The sequence below is a fragment of the Falco peregrinus genome, chromosome 2 (assembly GCF_023634155.1).
Source record: "Falco peregrinus isolate bFalPer1 chromosome 2, bFalPer1.pri, whole genome shotgun sequence".
Lineage (NCBI taxonomy): Eukaryota > Metazoa > Chordata > Aves > Falconiformes > Falconidae > Falco > Falco peregrinus.
The window spans coordinates 103,799,703-103,817,326 of record NC_073722.1 but is presented as its reverse complement, the minus strand read 5'-3'; the positions used below and the strand labels follow the sequence as shown (position 1 = coordinate 103,817,326).

At 42.4% G+C, this 17,624-nt stretch overlaps 1 protein-coding gene across 6 annotated transcripts in view; it reads left to right on the top strand.

Annotated features, from left to right (window-relative positions):
• Nucleotides 1-17,624, top strand: part of GTF2I (general transcription factor IIi) — a 78,639-nt gene that overhangs the window by 46,451 nt on the left and 14,564 nt on the right. For all 6 annotated transcript variants that reach the window (XR_008746175.1, XM_055797959.1, XM_055797958.1 and 3 more), the window contains 11 exons: nucleotides 325-390; nucleotides 3,930-4,113; nucleotides 5,901-5,959; nucleotides 9,839-9,910; nucleotides 10,603-10,786; nucleotides 11,149-11,228; nucleotides 13,776-13,847; nucleotides 14,310-14,493; nucleotides 14,989-15,047; nucleotides 15,720-15,803; nucleotides 16,244-16,339. Coding sequence is in view for 5 of the 6 variants with exons in the window: in XM_055797959.1 (XP_055653934.1) it covers nucleotides 325-390; nucleotides 3,930-4,113; nucleotides 5,901-5,959; nucleotides 9,839-9,910; nucleotides 10,603-10,786; nucleotides 11,149-11,228; nucleotides 13,776-13,847; nucleotides 14,310-14,493; nucleotides 14,989-15,047; nucleotides 15,720-15,803; nucleotides 16,244-16,339 (1,140 nt within the window). In the remaining variant the exon portion in view is untranslated. The remainder of the gene's footprint in view (nucleotides 1-324; nucleotides 391-3,929; nucleotides 4,114-5,900; nucleotides 5,960-9,838; nucleotides 9,911-10,602; nucleotides 10,787-11,148; nucleotides 11,229-13,775; nucleotides 13,848-14,309; nucleotides 14,494-14,988; nucleotides 15,048-15,719; nucleotides 15,804-16,243; nucleotides 16,340-17,624) is intronic.

The following is a 17,624-nucleotide window of genomic DNA, read 5'->3' as shown; positions in this document are numbered from 1 at the left end:
AAACTGACTTTACCCTGATGCCAGCGAGAGCTGCTGACCGAGCCATCAAAGAGAAACCAGTTTGGGAAGTTACTTTGGCCTCATTTATGTTTGGATTTGCTTTTATTATTTATTTTTTTTTCCCCAAACGTGATTTAATATCTGCACAAGTTTTGGAGGTAATCTTAAAGCTTTTGTTCTGTCCTTTTTCTTCCTGAATGTGTCCATACATGTGAAGGTATAGCCTGTACCGTACTCCACGGGCACTTGTGTGCAAGCAAGCAGTAAAATCACATGGCGTGTTTTCAGTCTGTAGCCTGATGTGTCCTCCTCTTTTCTTTGCAGAGAAATGGAATGCGCGAATTACAGACTTGAGAAAGCAAGTTGAAGAGCTGTTTGAAAAAAAATACGGTATGTGTTCCACTCCAGATGATCGCCTCTAGTCCTTTGACACTGGAAGTCACAGCCCTCTGGCGTGCAGCTTGTTGTTGGCTCAGGAGCACACCGCTGCTGACCGCGCCGAAGGGTGGCATATTATTAGAAGGCTTAAAACTGGGAAAAGTAGTTTTTTTTGATGAGCAGAGTGATTTCAATATTGAGTGCCTGTGTTTGGCGCCCAAGTGCAAAAGTTGATTCTGTTGTTTTTTTCAGTCGTGCTCAGTTTCCTGGAGCTCCAGCGTGCTCGTGTCTTGGGCACCCACATTGGAGAGAGTTGGCCTTTCTTCTGTAATTACACCGAGTCCTTAAGTGAAATAAACCTTTAAAATGGCTCTGGGGAGAAGTTACCACTCTTGGATTGTTCCTTTCTGATGATGATTGATTTTGCAGTGAGGCAAGAATTACATGTTAATGGTTCTTGGAGAGAAAAAGCAGCTCACGTGGCAGACTTTGGCATTTGTCTCCAGATGCTGCATCTAGACGTATTTTGTGTCCACAGACTGAAACAGCATCAGCAAGAATTTCAAAATAAATGGTGGTGCTGCTCTGCCCTACCAAGTGGAAGCGTGTGATTCAGCGTTATTACATGTGTTGGCTGTGACTGTCATCTGACGTGAAACAGCCCACTCAAAGCAATTCACGCCAAGTAAATAGAGCTCAGGGTGTGGTTTGCAGGATCTTAACTGCTCTAGAAAGGGGCATCGTTCTTGGGGAACTGCTTTAATTTTGGTTTTGGTGTTTACACGCAGCCAGCCAAAAAATCTGTTGCATATGGAACTATTCCTGACTTTACATAGCCAGCCACATTGTATGAAATTATCCCCTTTTTCCCTGTGGGTGACAGCACTTTATTGAGGCACAAACCAATTCCATATCAGGTTCCAGTTCTTTCTATCCATATGAGCATGTGGTTTCCTATTTGCTGCGTTATCAGTTACCATTATCAGTTCTGGAAGTCCAAGATGCCCAGAACGATCCTGGAATTCGCTGCCTTCTGCAGCTCCGAAGTGTTGTGCAGGGTCGGTTGCGGTCATACTTTACAACTGTCTGGAAAAAAATAGTTATTTTTGTGTTCAGTTGTAAACAAAATGGGATTACTTTTTCTTTAAATACAAGGGAATGGCTCACAAACACAAATTTATAAAAAGGAAACCTATGTTCTATAGGATTTCTATGCAAAAACGTGTAGGGTTCCCAGTGTAAGAAGCCTTGCTGTGGGCGGTGATGCTGGTCGTGTTCTTAGGCTGTCGGAAGAGTATCTGCCAAAACATTCGCCGATTTAAGACAAGTAGAGACTCTCACTTGTAAAAACTTACCTGTTGTTAGTTACTTCTTTAAACACTTTTTCTTCTTCTTTTTTTTTCTTCTTTTTTTCTTCTTTTCTTCTTTTCTTCTTCTTTTCTTTTTCTTTCTTCTTTTTTCTTCATTTTCTTTCTTCTTCTTTTCTCTTCTTTTCTTTTCTCTTTTCCTTCTTTTTTCCTTCTTTTTTCCTTCTTTTTTCTTCTTTTTTCTTTTTTTTTCATCTTTTTTCTTCGTTCTTAATTTTCTTTCTTCTTTCCTCTTCTTTCCTCTTCCTTCCTCTTCCTTCCTCTTCCTTCCTCTTCCTTCCTCTTCCTTCCTCTTCCTTGCTCTTCCTTGCTCTTCCTTGCTCTTCCTTCCTCTTCCTTCCTCTTCCTTCCTCTTCCTTCCTCTTCCTTCCTCTTCCTTCCTCTTCCTTCCTCTTCCTTCCTTTTCCTTCCTCTTCCTTCCTCTTCTTTCCTCTTCTTTCCTCTTCTTTCCTCTTCTTTCCTTTTCTTTTTTCCTTCCTTTTTCCTTCTTTTTTCCTTCTTTTTTCTTTTCTTCTTTTTTCTTCTTTTTTTTCTTCTTTTTTCCCTCTGAAGCTGTTCATAATGCTGCGTCTTGACCTAGGCTTTAGTGATGTTCTTGATTATTTAATTTTTTTGTCCCGTGGCTAACTGGTTCAAAACCACTCCTTGCCATCTGAGCCTTGCCTGCTGGGTTTGTTAATGCTTTTCATGACTTGTCACAGCAGCCTCGAGGGCTGAGAATAATGATTTTTAGTTTCTTGGAAGAGGCATATGACTGCAATAAAAATCTACTTTAATGAAGGACTGGTGTGAGGCACATCATCCCTTTTGGTGGTGGTTCTGCAGCTCCTTTGGCGCAGGTTTGAGGAAGGTGTCTTTAGTCTGTTTGCTGAAGAGTCATCTCCAAGTTCCTGTCCATCTCTCTGCGTATCTGTTCCATGTCTCCAGTTTTGGCTATCTTATATTTGGCAGTGGAAGCCAAGTCGAGTAGAAACACAGCTCTTCTCACAGTTTTCCAAAATTTTCATACTCAGGTCTCATCAGAATATAAGACTAAGAAACACAGGGTATTTTCAAAGCTTTCTTGTTTTGTGATAAACGTACCTAGAACTGTTCTGCTTTCAAGTGGCAGAAAGAGCGTGTTACCCAAACACCTTTAACCCTAAATTGTTTTATTGCTTTTAAGAACTTGTGAGTTAGCGGGAGCGGTTTGTATACACCGATGTCTGAACCATGGGCCATTTTTGCCTTTTAAGTTGCTTGAAAAGGCGCCCTGAGTAATTTTGTGTTCAGAAACGCAGGAATTTGCCCTCAACTTGGCCTTTCTCTCCTCAAATAGCTTTTGCATCGAATTTCCACAGCAAAACAACAGGATGTACCAAAGTGTTTGCAGACCAGTCGGACGGTAACAGAGAATTCTTGTTGCATGGGCCACAAAATTAACGGAGTTTCGTTTCTTAGAAAGAAACGAGCCCTCTTGGTATTTGCAAATCCTCATGTTCTGCAGGGTCTGCCAGCCTGGTAGCTGTATTGCTATGATTGCCATCCTCCGGACTTAAAAAAAATACTTTTGGTTATTTCCCATTTGTGGGTGAATCTTTTCCTTGCTTTTCATTTGCTTCCCAGATTTCATCAGTTGGGCTATGCTTTTCTCAGGAGTGTTGGAAGTGTATTGTTTATTTCATCCACGGTTCCTTGGATTTCTAAAATACGCTGAAGTTTAGGAGTTCGCTCCAAAGAAGGGATGTGTGCCCCACCTCCAAGGCATTAATGACACTTCTACACCCAGTAGTAGTAACAAATAATAATAATCAGAGCTAATGAACTGAAACATGCTTGGTTTATCATCAAGTCTAGATAATTTCAGCTTTCACAATGTGCTGTTAAACAAAATCAAAATACTGTGAAACTTCACTGTTACACGTGCGGTCTCTGTTACTAAATGTTTGCAGAGTAAAGGGCAAAGAGGAGCATCTGTGTATGTATGCAGCTCTGCAGCTTGTTGACTGTGATGTGGAGTGATTTTGCTATAAAACAAAACCAAACCCCTACAAATATGAATTTGTATTTGCTTGCATGTTGAAACGTGCTGAGGGCAGTATTGCCCGTCTGTTCGTTTTAATGTATTTCAGAGGGGCATCAAACAGATAACTTGAGTAGAGCTACAAGGTAGTCTGATGTTTCTATTCTCCTTCTTTCTTAAAGCTCAAGCTATAAAAGCAAAAGGGCCAGTGTCTATCCCGTACCCACTCTTCCAGTCACATGTGGAGGACTTATATGTGGAAGGGCTCCCAGAAGGAATTCCCTTCAGGCGCCCATCCACCTATGGCATTCCCCGGCTTGAGAGGATACTTCTAGCAAAAGAGCGGATCCGGTTTGTGATTAAAAAGTAAGGAATTCTGCATTTTTGTTCGTCTGTTGCTCGTCATTCTCTGCTGGCTCTGCTCTGCTTCATTTTGTCTTCAAGAACTTCCAAATCGATTTCTAATGATGTGTTCTTTTGCTGTTACTAACAAGTAATGTGGATTTGATGTTCGCTCTGATAAATTCAGCTTATCAGATCACCAGAGCACCTTCTGAACAGATCTCTTCAATGGCATGGACTTCTTCTCCTGGGCACATCTCTTTGTACTGTTTTAATTTAATTGGTTGTAATACATGTTGAAAGCCATTGACTTGGGGATATTTCTGAGCATCCTGGCCTCAATTTCAGCTTGGGCTTTTATTTTTTTTTCTCGCTGGAATGCCGTACCAAGGTGTCTATGGCCTTATCTTTATGTAGCATCTCCTGGGGCAGGCTTGAGCCCAAAATAGCTACTGGTTCATGTGATGTAGTTGGTTGCATGTCCTTGGTGTGTCTGGAGGTAGATCAGGTAGTGAACATGACGGGAGACCTTGGATGTAGATAGAAGTTCCTTGAGGGCTCCATTGCCTGCTGTAGCTAGCCTGCTATCTGTTACCTTTTATCTATTATGTCTATTATCTATTACGTCTGCCTTTAAAGGCGTGAGATGTCCTGGGCTCCCTCCGTTCTCTTTCTCTCCTTTCTTGTTTGACATCTTTCCTAGGACCACCCTGCATCACTTTCTGCAGAGGCAGGTGGGGCTGGAGGGCACCGATCCTGAACGCAGGGTGCACAGGGAGAGGTGCCTGCGCCGGTGGGTGCTGAGCACTGGCTCTGGGAGCTGCAGGGCACTTTGGGATCCAGCGCTGTGGTGGTGGGTGGGTATTTCCCTTGGAGGGTTGGGTGCTTGGCGTCAGATGGGCACAATGCTTCACGCTGCAGATGGGCATTGACAGTTTAAATGGAGCTTCTGTGGGTAACAACTGACGTTTTCCTTTTGTTCAGTGACGGAGGGTGTAATCCAAGGGTTTTCCAAGCAGAGAGGAGCCTGTTGGTTGCAGTGGTCAGGCTCAGCGTGGTGGTGGTGACAGCCCGTGCCTCTGTGCGTGCTGCCGTCTGTGCGGGTCCTGCTTAAATTTGAGAGGTTTATGTTCATCCCTGTCATCCTAAGGCTTGCAGCTAACCAGAAAAGAGGAAGAAGTGTAGATCTACCTTCTCTCTCACTTAAAATAAAGCACTATACAAAGATTTTAATATTTATGCAATACTGACACCTGCTCTTGTCAAATTTGTCTTAGCTGTTAACAGTAATTCATTTACGCTGTTCATCAGTTTGGTAACGTGCGGCAACCGCAGCAGCTCAAAAAGCAGTTCAGCTCTATGAGAAATGTCAGAATTTAAAATTACTTTTGTTGTTGTTGTTCTGATATGGATAAAACAAGATGTATTTGGGAAATAGAAATGCCTGTTTTAAGATTTGAATTTTTAAAGGTTATTTTTTTTTTATATGCATCTTTGTTTCTGGTGAAGTGTGTTTTAGACCTCAGAGATACTTTTAACGTAATCTGTGTGTTTCCGTGGAATGTTATGGCTCAGGCAGATATGAGTATCGGGTATGAAAAATGTTTTTGTCAGTAGGTTTCTAACCAGCTCTTACAGTACTTTGGTGCTAATTGGAATTTAAAGTTGGGGATTGTGACGTCCCCTGTTATGGTTTGGTTTCAGGTTGGTTTTTTTTTTCCTGCTAATCCTTCAGCTGTAAGTGTAGGCTGCAACATCTGGTTTATCAAAGTATACATCACTGTTGAAGAACATTATCTTAAATCTTTTAGGCACGAGCTTTTGAATTCGACACAAGAAGACGGACCGTTGGACAAGCCTGTTGCAGGAGGTGGGTCTTTGAACGTGTGAGTTGTGCAAGCACGGCGTGATTTCCTATCCATCAGTTTTACCAGCAGTTGCCATGTGCTTTTCCTAAGAACACATTGCAAATAATTCCTCTTGTTCTGAATGTCCTGTAGCTGCAAAGTGACAGCAATTTTCCACTGGCTTGGCCCAGCCAGCGTGACTTAACGCTGCCAACTGATCTGCTTCAGCTAGCCAGAAGGAAAAAACAATGAACGAGGTTTTAGTCTGGGGGGATACAGAGAAAAGGCAGCAGTTCCCATAGTTCGTGGAGTTTACTGGGTAGGGAACTGGCTGTAACGTGGAATAATTGTTTGCTTATGCGATTTGCCAAAATTAGATGAACTGAAATGCAGTAATGAACCATACTGGTTATAGTGACATTTGTTGTTGTCGAAATCTCATTTGCTGGGATGATGTGACTTCATTTTCACACCGCAGTGCAAAGACTGTGTCCTCACTGCTTTTGCCACCAGGAATGTTTCTCAGTAGATTCGTGCTCTTACAGGTTTTGGCTCCATTGAGCACCCATCCGAAAGTAACAAAAATGACAATGTGAAAACAAAACTACAAGAATAGTCTTTTATTACAGTTGCGCCCATGAACTTCTTTCCCCTCAATTCGGGAGAAAAAAAGTTTAGCATGGAAAAAAAATCAAGTTTCGAAAGAGTTGTGCCTTTGTATGGGCATTAGGGGGTAAATTACTTTACTGGGCTTGTTTTTCTCTTGAGTTGCATTCTACTGTCTCTTGGACTTCAGGGTGGTTTTTTAATTGTCCAATTAAGCAAAGTGTTGAAAGCTTGTATGCCTGAACCAACACAAACAAGTTGCTCCCAGCCCCAAAATTTCTAACTGGCAACCTGAGCCTGGTTCAACTGTGAATTTTAAGTAATTCCAGAGAAATTCTTAGTTCAGACAGAGACACAAGCATATAAAAGGCAGTATCTGCACTACTGCAGCACCATTGTGTTGTATTATATACTCATAGTCTTCTGCTGTAAAAAGTGTGTCAAAGACTGTACTTAAAGTGAATGTTAAGGATCTAAATTAAGCTGAGAAATTATGTCATAAGGACGTCACTTTAACACGTGTGTAGGAATTAAACTTTTCCTGCAGTATCAGTTAACCTTGTGCCTTGAGTCTTAATAATCTGCTGTTCCTTCGAGCACCAAATCTGACTACACAAAAATAGTAGGTAGGCTAACGACTGAGTCTTAAACTTAACTTTTATGTTAAGTTTATGTGGGTTTTTTTAATTAGTCCCTTTTCTCTGTTGTTTTTTGTTGTATTGAATATGGCTATACTGATTATGAAGACAAAGCAGATACGTTACATACCCCGTAAAACCCCTGCAGCTGAGAAGACTAGTGGTAACCCATTTTTATGGCAGTGTTATGAACAGTCACTTTATGTTGCTTGTCTCACTCACTGGTACTGATCCTATATTCCTGTGTGCCCTCTGCGTTATTTTGGAGAGGAGAGACCGTCTGTGGAAGCCGTTGATAGTATCCTGGGGACACAGCTCAGAAGGCAGCAGCTGTCTGAGCCTCCTTTCCCGCGGTTTGCTTTTCTTGCTGCTTGGATTCCCCCTTTCCCAGTAGCTCCCAGTCTCCTCTGCTGCCGTCTCGGGAAGGAGAGCGATGGAGCACCAGCCTCTGCTCTGGGCTCCCTGCGGCTCCGTGTCCAGCGTCCTGCTCTGTCCCTTGCCCTGCCAGCTTGTCCCCCCCAGCGGGGAGGCATGGGGTGGGGGTGGGGGCTGTATTTGGGCTGCTGGAAGAAAGATGGTTTTCATTCACATTCCTATGGGAAGCAGGCTGGTCAGGAAGGTTTATGAAATAGCCTCAGCCCTGAAGCCCTGAGGTGGCTGATATTGGCTCCAAGACAAAGTGATGGAGCGATGGTTTGGCTCAGGAAAGGGGAGGAGGAGTGTGAGCAGGTGCCAGTGAGGATGGTCCAGCCCAGAGCAGAGGATGCTTCTTGTATGCTGTCTAAACCCCCAGCATCGCAGCTCTCCAGGATCTTGTCTGACTGATGAGCTTCCACTTGATGGCAACAAAGACATTCAGAAGAAAAAAGTGATTTCTCTATGCCCTTTGATCCCTGTCACCTGGCACTGAGGGGACCGACAGGTTCTTTTAGGGATCCTTGCAGAATGACCATTGCAGTAAATGACAGTTACAATTAAAGTTTTATTTTTTATAACAGGATATTACAATTAGTATAGCGTATATATTACAATTAGTATAGCATAGAATTTATGATTGGAATGGCACAGGATTTATACAAGCAGAATCAAGACAGCACAATCTATGAGTAGTGTAATACAGAATTCATAATACAACTTAACATATGGTTTCTAATCACCTGGACCCTCTGCAGATTGGGTCAGATCTTGTATCAGTACAACAATCACAATCTAGACTCAAAAACTATATAAAAGAAGAAGAGTCGCTCAACCCTTGGAGGAAGCAGAAGATGGTGGAGGTGTCCCTGGCCACGAAGGGGCCACAGGTCTCCGTGGCCGCCAGCAGCTTTGGTCTGAGCTCCCCTGTAGGACTTGGAACTGCTTGATTTTCGGGATGATGCTCTGCGTGCTGTTATGCTTCCCAGCTCCGTGCTGGGGACATCCCCACCACCGGGCTGGCCAGGTGCCTGGGACCTTCCAGGCCGGTGAGGAAGGGAGCAGTTGGCCTGGTGCACAGGAACCTTGAGGCTGGTAGAGAGGGAAAGAAGAAATTTCAATCTGTTTGGTTTGCTTGGTCCGTGGGACCTGAGGATGAGGGGAAGGGAACGGATACGTGACCCGCTCAGTCTCAGGGAATGGCTGCTTGCCTTGCAAACTGGCATTAGTTATGCTCACCGTGTCACCCGGGGTTGGGAGCAGGGGGTACCGGTTGCAGTCCCAAATGATGAGCACACATGGGCAAACAAAAACAAAAGCTGTCACCATTCCCGCTGCCACAGGTGACAGCACTAACATTGCCGTTGTGCTCTGCTGCTGTGCCAGAGGAGCAGAACCCAGGCTCATGGCCATCCTCAGGTGCAAAACTGTGTCTCGTGAACTCCAAAGCTGTGTGGGTATCAGCCAATAAACAAAGATGCTCAAGTGATAAAATGATGGAAAAACTGTGTTTAATCTAGTTTATTGACCAGGATATGCCAATCTGCATAGCTGCCATGTGTTAGGTTCTGTATCTGAATGACAACTTAACTGATGCCTTAGGTGGTGTCCAGGAAGCATTTTGGAGAGTTGGAACTAAGCTGCTTGTCATCTCAAGAATGACAAAATCCCTAGAGTCACTGGGTGCAGTTATGCATCTCCATTTAAAAAGTATTGCCCACAAACTGGGAGAAACAGATGCTGGAAGTTCAGCGTGAATATACAGCAAGGAGCAAACTGCTGTGTGCACCCGTTGTAAAAGCTTGCTTTGGGGTTGTCAGTGCTTTGAAAATTCCTTGAAGGCAAGTGTTCATCCCATCTGCATACCAAATTCTGCACTGAGTATCAGGATAATTTTTTTAGAAAAGGAAGCTGGCAAAAACCCAATCGTATCTGCAAATGGGATCTACAGATTGGAGGCAGATGATGGAAGCTTTGCAGTTCCTCATGCCAACGCACTGTATGTATTTTGTAGCAAGAGTGATGTCACTGGTTCAATGGAATTTTTATACCGTTTTAATATTTTGTCATTTTTTTATAATTAATTTTTGTAGTTCTGAGTTGAAGCCATACTTCTTCCACGTAGTATTTTCTGGGTTACCTGAGAATGCAGGATGGTTATGCATGCTATAAACTGAATGACTGAAAATATAACCAAAATAATTAGGGAATGTTGTTTTTGTTCTGTGTCATGCTCAAATACAGTGAAAGAGGAGTGGTATGCCAGGATCACCAAACTGAGAAAGATGGTAGATCAACTCTTCTGTAAAAAGTTTGGTGAGAACACTATTATTGTTTTCTTTTCTTTTATGTCTCTGTATTTCTTGAAAGTTGTTTTCACTGTTCCTTTTGAACATCTACATGAATGAGACCTTTGATCAGCTTTTTCAAATATTTAACATCCTGGCAGCTGAGTGAAAAAGAGTGTATTAGTCTACTGTTTATACAGCAAGGCAAGTTCATAGTTAAATATATATGTCTTTTATGTGCAGCTCTTCTAATTGCTCTCAGTTCCTTCCTATTTGGATTTTTTTTTCCTTTGATGGTGAATAAAACAACTGTTTCTTTATTTATATCCATTGCAGTATCATTAAAATTAGTATTAGGACATTTTTATGTTCTCTCAGATGTAAAAAAAGAATCAGCTGCTTAAGAGCTAGAAGAAAATTGCACCATGAGATAGATAAATACAGATCTATAAAAAATAGATGAAAAACTTGGATAAAACCTCCGTATGATGCCCCAGCGAGGAACCTAGTGGTCTTCAGCAGCAGCAGCATGGTGCAGCAGGGTCGGTCATTACGGGTTTGATGTGCTGAGACTTGGACCCTGCTGGCTGTAGGTACCTTGCGTTGTCCCAGGCGCTGGGGTGACGATGACAACAGCCTGAAGAACTGTTAGCTTGGCTGGTTTTTAATTCAGTTTGATGGCCCTACTGCCCCGTCACTGGGTGTATTTTGTTCCAACAGCCGAAGCCTTGGGGAGCACAGAGCCGAAAGCTGTTCCATACCAGAAATTCGAAGCCCACCCTACTGACCTGTACGTTGAAGGGCTGCCAGAGAACATCCCCTTCAGGAGTCCTTCCTGGTATGGAATCCCTCGCCTGGAAAAAATAATTCAAGTGAGCAACAGGATAAAATTTGTGATCAAAAGGTAAGTTGTTTGTTTTAATGTGTAAACATGTTCAGTTTTTTAAGAGGCCAAACGATCACCCTTGGTGTAAGCAAGCACTTGGTTTTGTTAAGTCGCGAAGCATTCAGCCTCTACTTACGTCGATTAAATATTAAATAGTTAAATATGTTATAATAAATAGAAATATTGAAGATGAAATATTAAGTAGATTAAATATTCTGCATTATGAAGTGGGTATTTGCAATCCAGACAAGTCTTCCAAGGCACCTTTGTGGTGTGAAATACACAACAGAAAACCCCAAAATTTGCGCTGCGTGTCATGATAGGCAGCAGTATGTAATTTGTGTCAAAGATGGGGCAGATGATTTGTTTTTTGGTTGCAGGCCAGAGCTGCTAACGCTCACTTCGACCGAAGTTATTCATCCCATGTCGAAGACCCCAAGTAGGACATCGCCATGTCCAGGTGGGAATGGAAGGGTTTGGTGGGGAAACACACGTGGGTCAGTGCAACCTTTTCCAAGAATTAACGGTGCTGCATGGGTGTGCTGATGTGAAAAGAATTAACTGATGGTTGGGAAGGCGGGCAGCTTGCTGGTGCAGTGCAGCTGGCTTTGGATGACTGGAACGGGTCCTGCTCCGAGCTGGAGCTGCTCCCCTGGTCCGGAGCAGCGCCCTGGAGCCCTGGCACCCTTTGCAGCGCCTCTGGGCTCACATCAGGTTTCTGCTGGCCAGGAATTGTCCTGGCTTCTTGGAAGTGTGAAGTGCCTTTAACCCAGGAGAAGAATCAGATTGAGTTTTATTTGTGAGTGGTCTGGGTTGGACTGTGCCGGCACTTTCTCACTGCAGAAGCACATCGTGCAGATCTCATTAGGTTTTTCTAGGAGTGTGGATCTGTTTGATCCAGTGAGATCCAGCGCTGCCGGGGTATTTCCCCGCACTCATCTCGCTGGATAAACAAACTGCAGCTGTAGGAGATAACTGTGTTGAGCTCGCTGCAGCAAAAAAAAAAAAGGAAGGAATATGGTTTAATAGTCATGTAATCAGTAGTCGTCTTATCACCACATACTGTGGATTTTGTTTGGATTTTAGGAAAAGGCTGCTATTCAGCAAGAGGGTAGCTCAGTAGAAAAGACCGTGTTCAGTGTGAGCAGAAGGAAAAGGCAGCATCGGGGGTTTTTGGTTTTTTTTCTTTGTTTTGTTGCCAAAACCCTGACTGTCGTCAAATTTGACAATATAACTGGCAGTTTGACAATGCAGTAATAACAGCGGGTGCCAGTGACAGCAGTAAAAGGACAGCTGAGAAAACCCTCCTTGGGAAAGAACTGACACACAGTGGTCATGATTCTTAACACTCAGCCTGTCTGAATGTTGGGAATAACATTTCTTTTTTTGCCCTAGTGACTTCCACCAGATTTTTCACCGACTTGTAGGCGAGCCCGGTGTTAACCAGTGCCTGCATCACCTGCTGGGTGCAGGGTTTGGTGTCACACTGGCAAACCCAGCAGGGGTTCTCACTGCGGCTGCAAATTTTATGTTGCTAAAGAATGTTAGGCCTTTTTTAAAGCAAAATATTATTCTGTTGCAAAGTAAACACCAACAGACAACCTGCGAGCAGCACGTGGGCTGGGCTGTGGGCAGCCCCCCCGGCAGCACTGAGCCCAGCGCTGGCACATGGAGGGCAGGGAACGTGAGAGAGGGTCCGGAGGAGGCCACGGGGATGCTCAGAGGGTTGAAGCCCCTCTGCTATGGAGACATGCTGGGAGCACTGGGGAAGAGGCGGCTCCGGGAAGCCCTTATTGCAGCTCCCAGTACCCAAAGGGGCCAGCAGGGAAGCTGGAGCAGGGTTCTTGCAAGGGCATGTAGCAATAGCACAAGGGGGAATGTCTTTCAGCTGGAAGAGGGGAGATTTACATCAGCTCTTGGGAAGAAATTCTTCACTGTGAGGATGATGAGATGCCCAGATCCCTGGCAGTGCCCAAGGCCAGGCTGGACAGGGCTGGGAGCAGCCTGGGCTGGTGGGGGGTGTCCCTGCCCGTGGTGGGGGGTTGGAACAAAGTGATCTTCAAGGACCCTTCCAACCCAAACCATTCTAAAACTCTAAACATTTTAATTTTTTTTTAAAGTAAATTAGTCAATTGACTTCCTTTGGCAGTAAGACTGCAATGCAGAATTTGGTATATTGTATATATAATGGTATATAAATGAATTAGGTATAAACATACATGCAGGTGTTCAATGCCTGTGAAATCTCTCAAATTGGTAGGCCAGATTGCAAAAAAGGTGCTAACACATCTTGCCTTGAAAATATAAGAAGCTAGAAATAAACAAGGTCAGGTAGTCTCTTAGTCAAAAATATGATTCAGAAACAAAAAAATTCTGTATCGCATCCTTCATGCCTGCTTTCCACAGCTCTGAATGGTTTTAGCTTGGTAGCAGTTAATTGTTATTTGTGGGTTATGATGAAAAATAATGAATTATGATGCTGTTCCTTAGAAAAGAAGTGGGTTTTATCACCGCTAGTGTCCTTTCTTCGCTACGTAAACTACAATTTGTCTGCTCTGGCTAGTGCTCCTATAATTGGCACTTATTTACAATAGAGAACAGGACTGAAGATGATTTTTTTTAATGCTAATGGAGATGTTTAGCAAAGCACTCTTTGAATCCTCATCTTCTTTTCTAAACAGTGTTATTCTTATGCACTATGATTAATTAATTCCATCTTTTTAAGAGCCACTAGAATGATTTCTTCCTGTGTCTAAAGGCTCTGAAGAACAAGTTGTCCCACTTGGGCTGATGTTTGATATTTGTAACTCCGTTGAAACAGATTTTCCATTATGTAGAGGGAATTGCGTGTTGTCATTTAAGCTGCCATTAATAATCATTACTCATTGTGTGTCCTTATGTGATTGTGTTGATAGTTTACAAGTTCTGGCATGGAAAGAAATGCGTTTGAGTGCCCCTTGTGTAGAACTGGGTAATGCTCTGACGTGTATCCATTCCTGGTTTTCAGTGAAAGAAGACTGGAACATCAGGATCACAAAGCTAAGGAAGCAAGTGGAAGAGATCTTTAATATGAAGTTCGGTGAGTTTAAAAAGTCATCTGTAAAAGGAGTTTTAAATTTTACTGGGCTTGTTTAAATGTCAGAAATGTACTAGGGCAGATACAGAAGTCCTGACTCCTCTTACCTACTTTTTACTGACTCTTGCCCATAACTGGCATAAATGACTTTATAACATCCTAGGCCGTGGTTTTTTTAGTTGTGTGGCAAGAGATGATGATATGTGCACAAAAAGCTTTTCAAAGGAAAACATTCTCAGAATGTCAAAATACTCGGCACTGCAGGCTTCCATGTTATCTGTAACCAGATGGACCGTTCGCAGTTATTCTACAGAAAATAATAGAAAATCTATTTAAGTATATCTCTTGGGAGTTTTTTATTATCTCTGAGTAGCAGAGCTTCTGTCAGCCAAGCTTCTTAAAATCACTTGAGGTAAAATACCACCCATTTGAGTGTGTAAACTATCCTTAAATCTTTATTTTCAGCCCAAGCTCTGGGGCTTTCAGAGGCAGTGAAAGTTCCCTATCCTGTATTTGAATCAAACCCTGAGTACCTGTACGTCGAAGGCTTGCCAGAAGGAATCCCGTTCCGGAGTCCCACATGGTTTGGAATTCCACGCCTTGAAAGAATTATCCGTGAGAGTGGCAAAATCAAATTTGTTGTTAAAAAGTATGTTTGTAATTCAGTTATTTTTACTCCTGATTTTGAAGTTAATTTGAGTTTCTTCCCGGCGACTTGAAATGCTAACTAAATTCTGTTTCCATTAAACAGAAAGAACGTTTTACACGTGTGTTTTATCTTGTAAAAGGATAAACCTTCCTTATTAAACTTGCAGAGATGTATAAATTGCGTGTTTCATGCATCAAGGATCTAGGGGGGGAAATAACCTTGTTAACTGTCAGCTTTTTTCCTTCTTTTTCTCTATTTTTATGCTTGAATTAATCCCAGAAGAAAAATTACGGAGTAGAAAACGTAGCTTTACATTTTCTAACTTTTTTTGTGTTTATTGTCCATGGGGAGTCACCCATGCTTCTAGGAGAACTTGATTATAGAAAGCTGATAGTACGTAAATTGGAACGCAGCCGAATTCCGAGAAATCGGTAACATTTTTGCTGTGTTGTTTGTCTGGCGTGTGTAACTGGTTGTGTTCTGTTCGACTTCTAGGCCTGAGCTTGTCACTTCCTATTTGCCTCCAGGGCTGGCTAGTAAAATAAACACTAAAGGTAAACAATTAAGTGTTATTTGCTGCCATCAATTCATAATTGGTTCAACTGTGGTTGAAAAGTAGGGGTTTGCAAACAAAAGGCATTATTTAAACTGATCTAGCATAGTAGCCTCTAAGTCTGCTATTATTTGAAAAAGTTACTCAAAACGTAAATTTATTTACTTTTTACTTTAGGCTGTTCTAATACAGGAAATTGAATTTACCCCTTTTTTGACCATTTTTATTTTGCTTTTAATGGCCCAAACCATATTTAACTTACATACTTCAGTTTACAGCTATAACAATGAAGTTTTGTAAGAAAAGAATAAAAAAGGAAATCTTTCAAGTGGTCTATAAAAATTTCAGAAGTCAATAATTTTGATATTTAGATATTTAGTGGTATTATTTAGATTTAGGTATTATTTAGATAATAAGTGGTACCAAAGCTGTCCCTCACACTTGGAAACAACAAAGTCTTGTGTTCTGAATTAGTGGAGTGAAAATTTGGGTGTGATGCCTGCTTTTTAAGGCTGAGCATCACCATGTTGTTCAGATTTTGTGTACTTGTACAGACACAAGTGATCCCTCAGTCTGCCAGGATTTTCAGAATACAGCTGCTTTTTCATTAGCTGTGCAGGATATATGTTACAGAGGGTTTGCCTGTTACACCTTGTATTATGTTCACTTCCAGCAATGAGTCCAAAGAGTTCAAAAAGGTCACGAAGTCCTGCAGGCAATTCAAAGGTCCCAGAGATTGAAGTTACTGTCGATGAAGGTATGGAAGAAATATCATTAAATACTCTTCTAATGTTCTTCTATTCTTCTCATGCTTTCTGTTCCCCATTTTCACAGTCCGTAATTAACTTACACATGCACCTCATGTAGCAAACTCAGTTTTGTTTCAGGGGTTCAGATATGCTTTAATATAGAAACAGGCTGATTTTTCATTTTTCTATGTTGGCGTCTGACAGCCTGCTTGGGCATGTTATTCCAAGCAGAGATGTGGGATCTGGTGTGGTCCTGAGCAGATGACTGGCTTAAAATACTTAAAATATGCTTAAAATACTGCGCTAGAGGAACTTCTTAAGGTTTTTTTTTATTCCACTTGTAATTCAGAAGTGAAGTTTTCTCTACTGTTCAAGTTTGATGTGTTGTTCTTTTTCCATGATGCTTGCTTCTGCTCGCTGCAGGTATATATATAATGTTTTCCTACAGGTCCAAATAAACCACAAACAACAGATGTTCGAACTAATTCTCAAACCAATGGGTCCAATATGAGCTTCAAGCCGCGAGGAAGAGAGTTTTCATTCGGTAAATGTTGTGGGAATTCACTCACGTGCTTTCTGTTAATGTTGGTGTTGAAATTTCTGGTGATGACATAACGGAGAGATCTGGAATTCATGTTTTATTCTACAGTTAGTGGATGACAGAAGTTCTTGTTTTCGTGCATGTTCAGTTCTTCATCATGTAGAATAATCTACGTCGGAGAAATCCTGGCTGATGTATAGAGGTGGCTGCACAAGTGCAGCACAGGTCCATTGGGTCTCACTAACCTGGGTTCAAACTCAGTCCCTTCAGGCTTTTGCTGCTCTGTTGTTTCACGGTGCTGCAGACCCCTGAGGGACCTGTTGGTGCACAGCACCCCCAGCGTGCATCAACCCAGTCCAGATCTGTCATGGTGCAGAAGCTTAAGAAGCGCTCCACAAACGTGAAATGTTGAGCACCACTGTGCAGAGACACCCAGGTGGCCCATAGGAACTAGGAAGGATTTAACAAACCAGTAAGCCGTGACCTATCCGAGCTGATTTTGCAAGATCACCCTTATGGATGTCCCCAGCTCTGGAAAAAAATCAGTGAAGGAGAAGCCAGGGAGGACTGGAAGCCGAGTGGCTGTGTTCAGGGTGACTGTAAGCAGTTCCCCCAGTCTCCTGAAACTGGTTTTTTAGCACCCCGACCTTCAGAGTTTATTTGCTTATATTTATATGGGAGTTTGTTTTTTGCTTTATCGTGTTTGTCTCCCGTGCTTGTTCTTTAGCCATATAGTCATAAAATGTGAAACAAAGGAGTTCTTTACTCCCACTGAGCCAGTTTAGCGTGAATATACAGTACTGGTTGGGTATGACGGCTCCTGTTGGCATGGGCAGCAGTCCTATGCAGAGCTGTTGCAGGTTTCTTGACTTTCTTGTTATTGCTACACCTAAGCTTTTTTTTTTTTAAAAAAAAAAAAACACCTGCAACTTTTTTAAACTTTTCAACTGAGTTTTTAGTTTTGTAGACCAGCTATGGACCACTTACCTGCAGCCAAGGGTAAACCGGTTTAGGAATTGCTGCGGGTTGCTGTCAGGAACAAAATGCCTGGCTAGATGGAGATTTAATCTTACCCACTGAAGCTGAAACTATATAGATGGAGTTTATAGCTCTCAGGACAGTGGTGTGTGTTGCGGGGCTGTGGCACTGAACGTCTGAAGAACTTTCTGCTGCTGTTTTGGGTGCTGCTTCAGATGACTAAATTTGATGCTGTCTGCTGCTGTAAATGTGGATCGCTCTTGGGTTTCAATTTTAATTGCCCTTGCTTTACCTAGTAGCAGTATCTTTC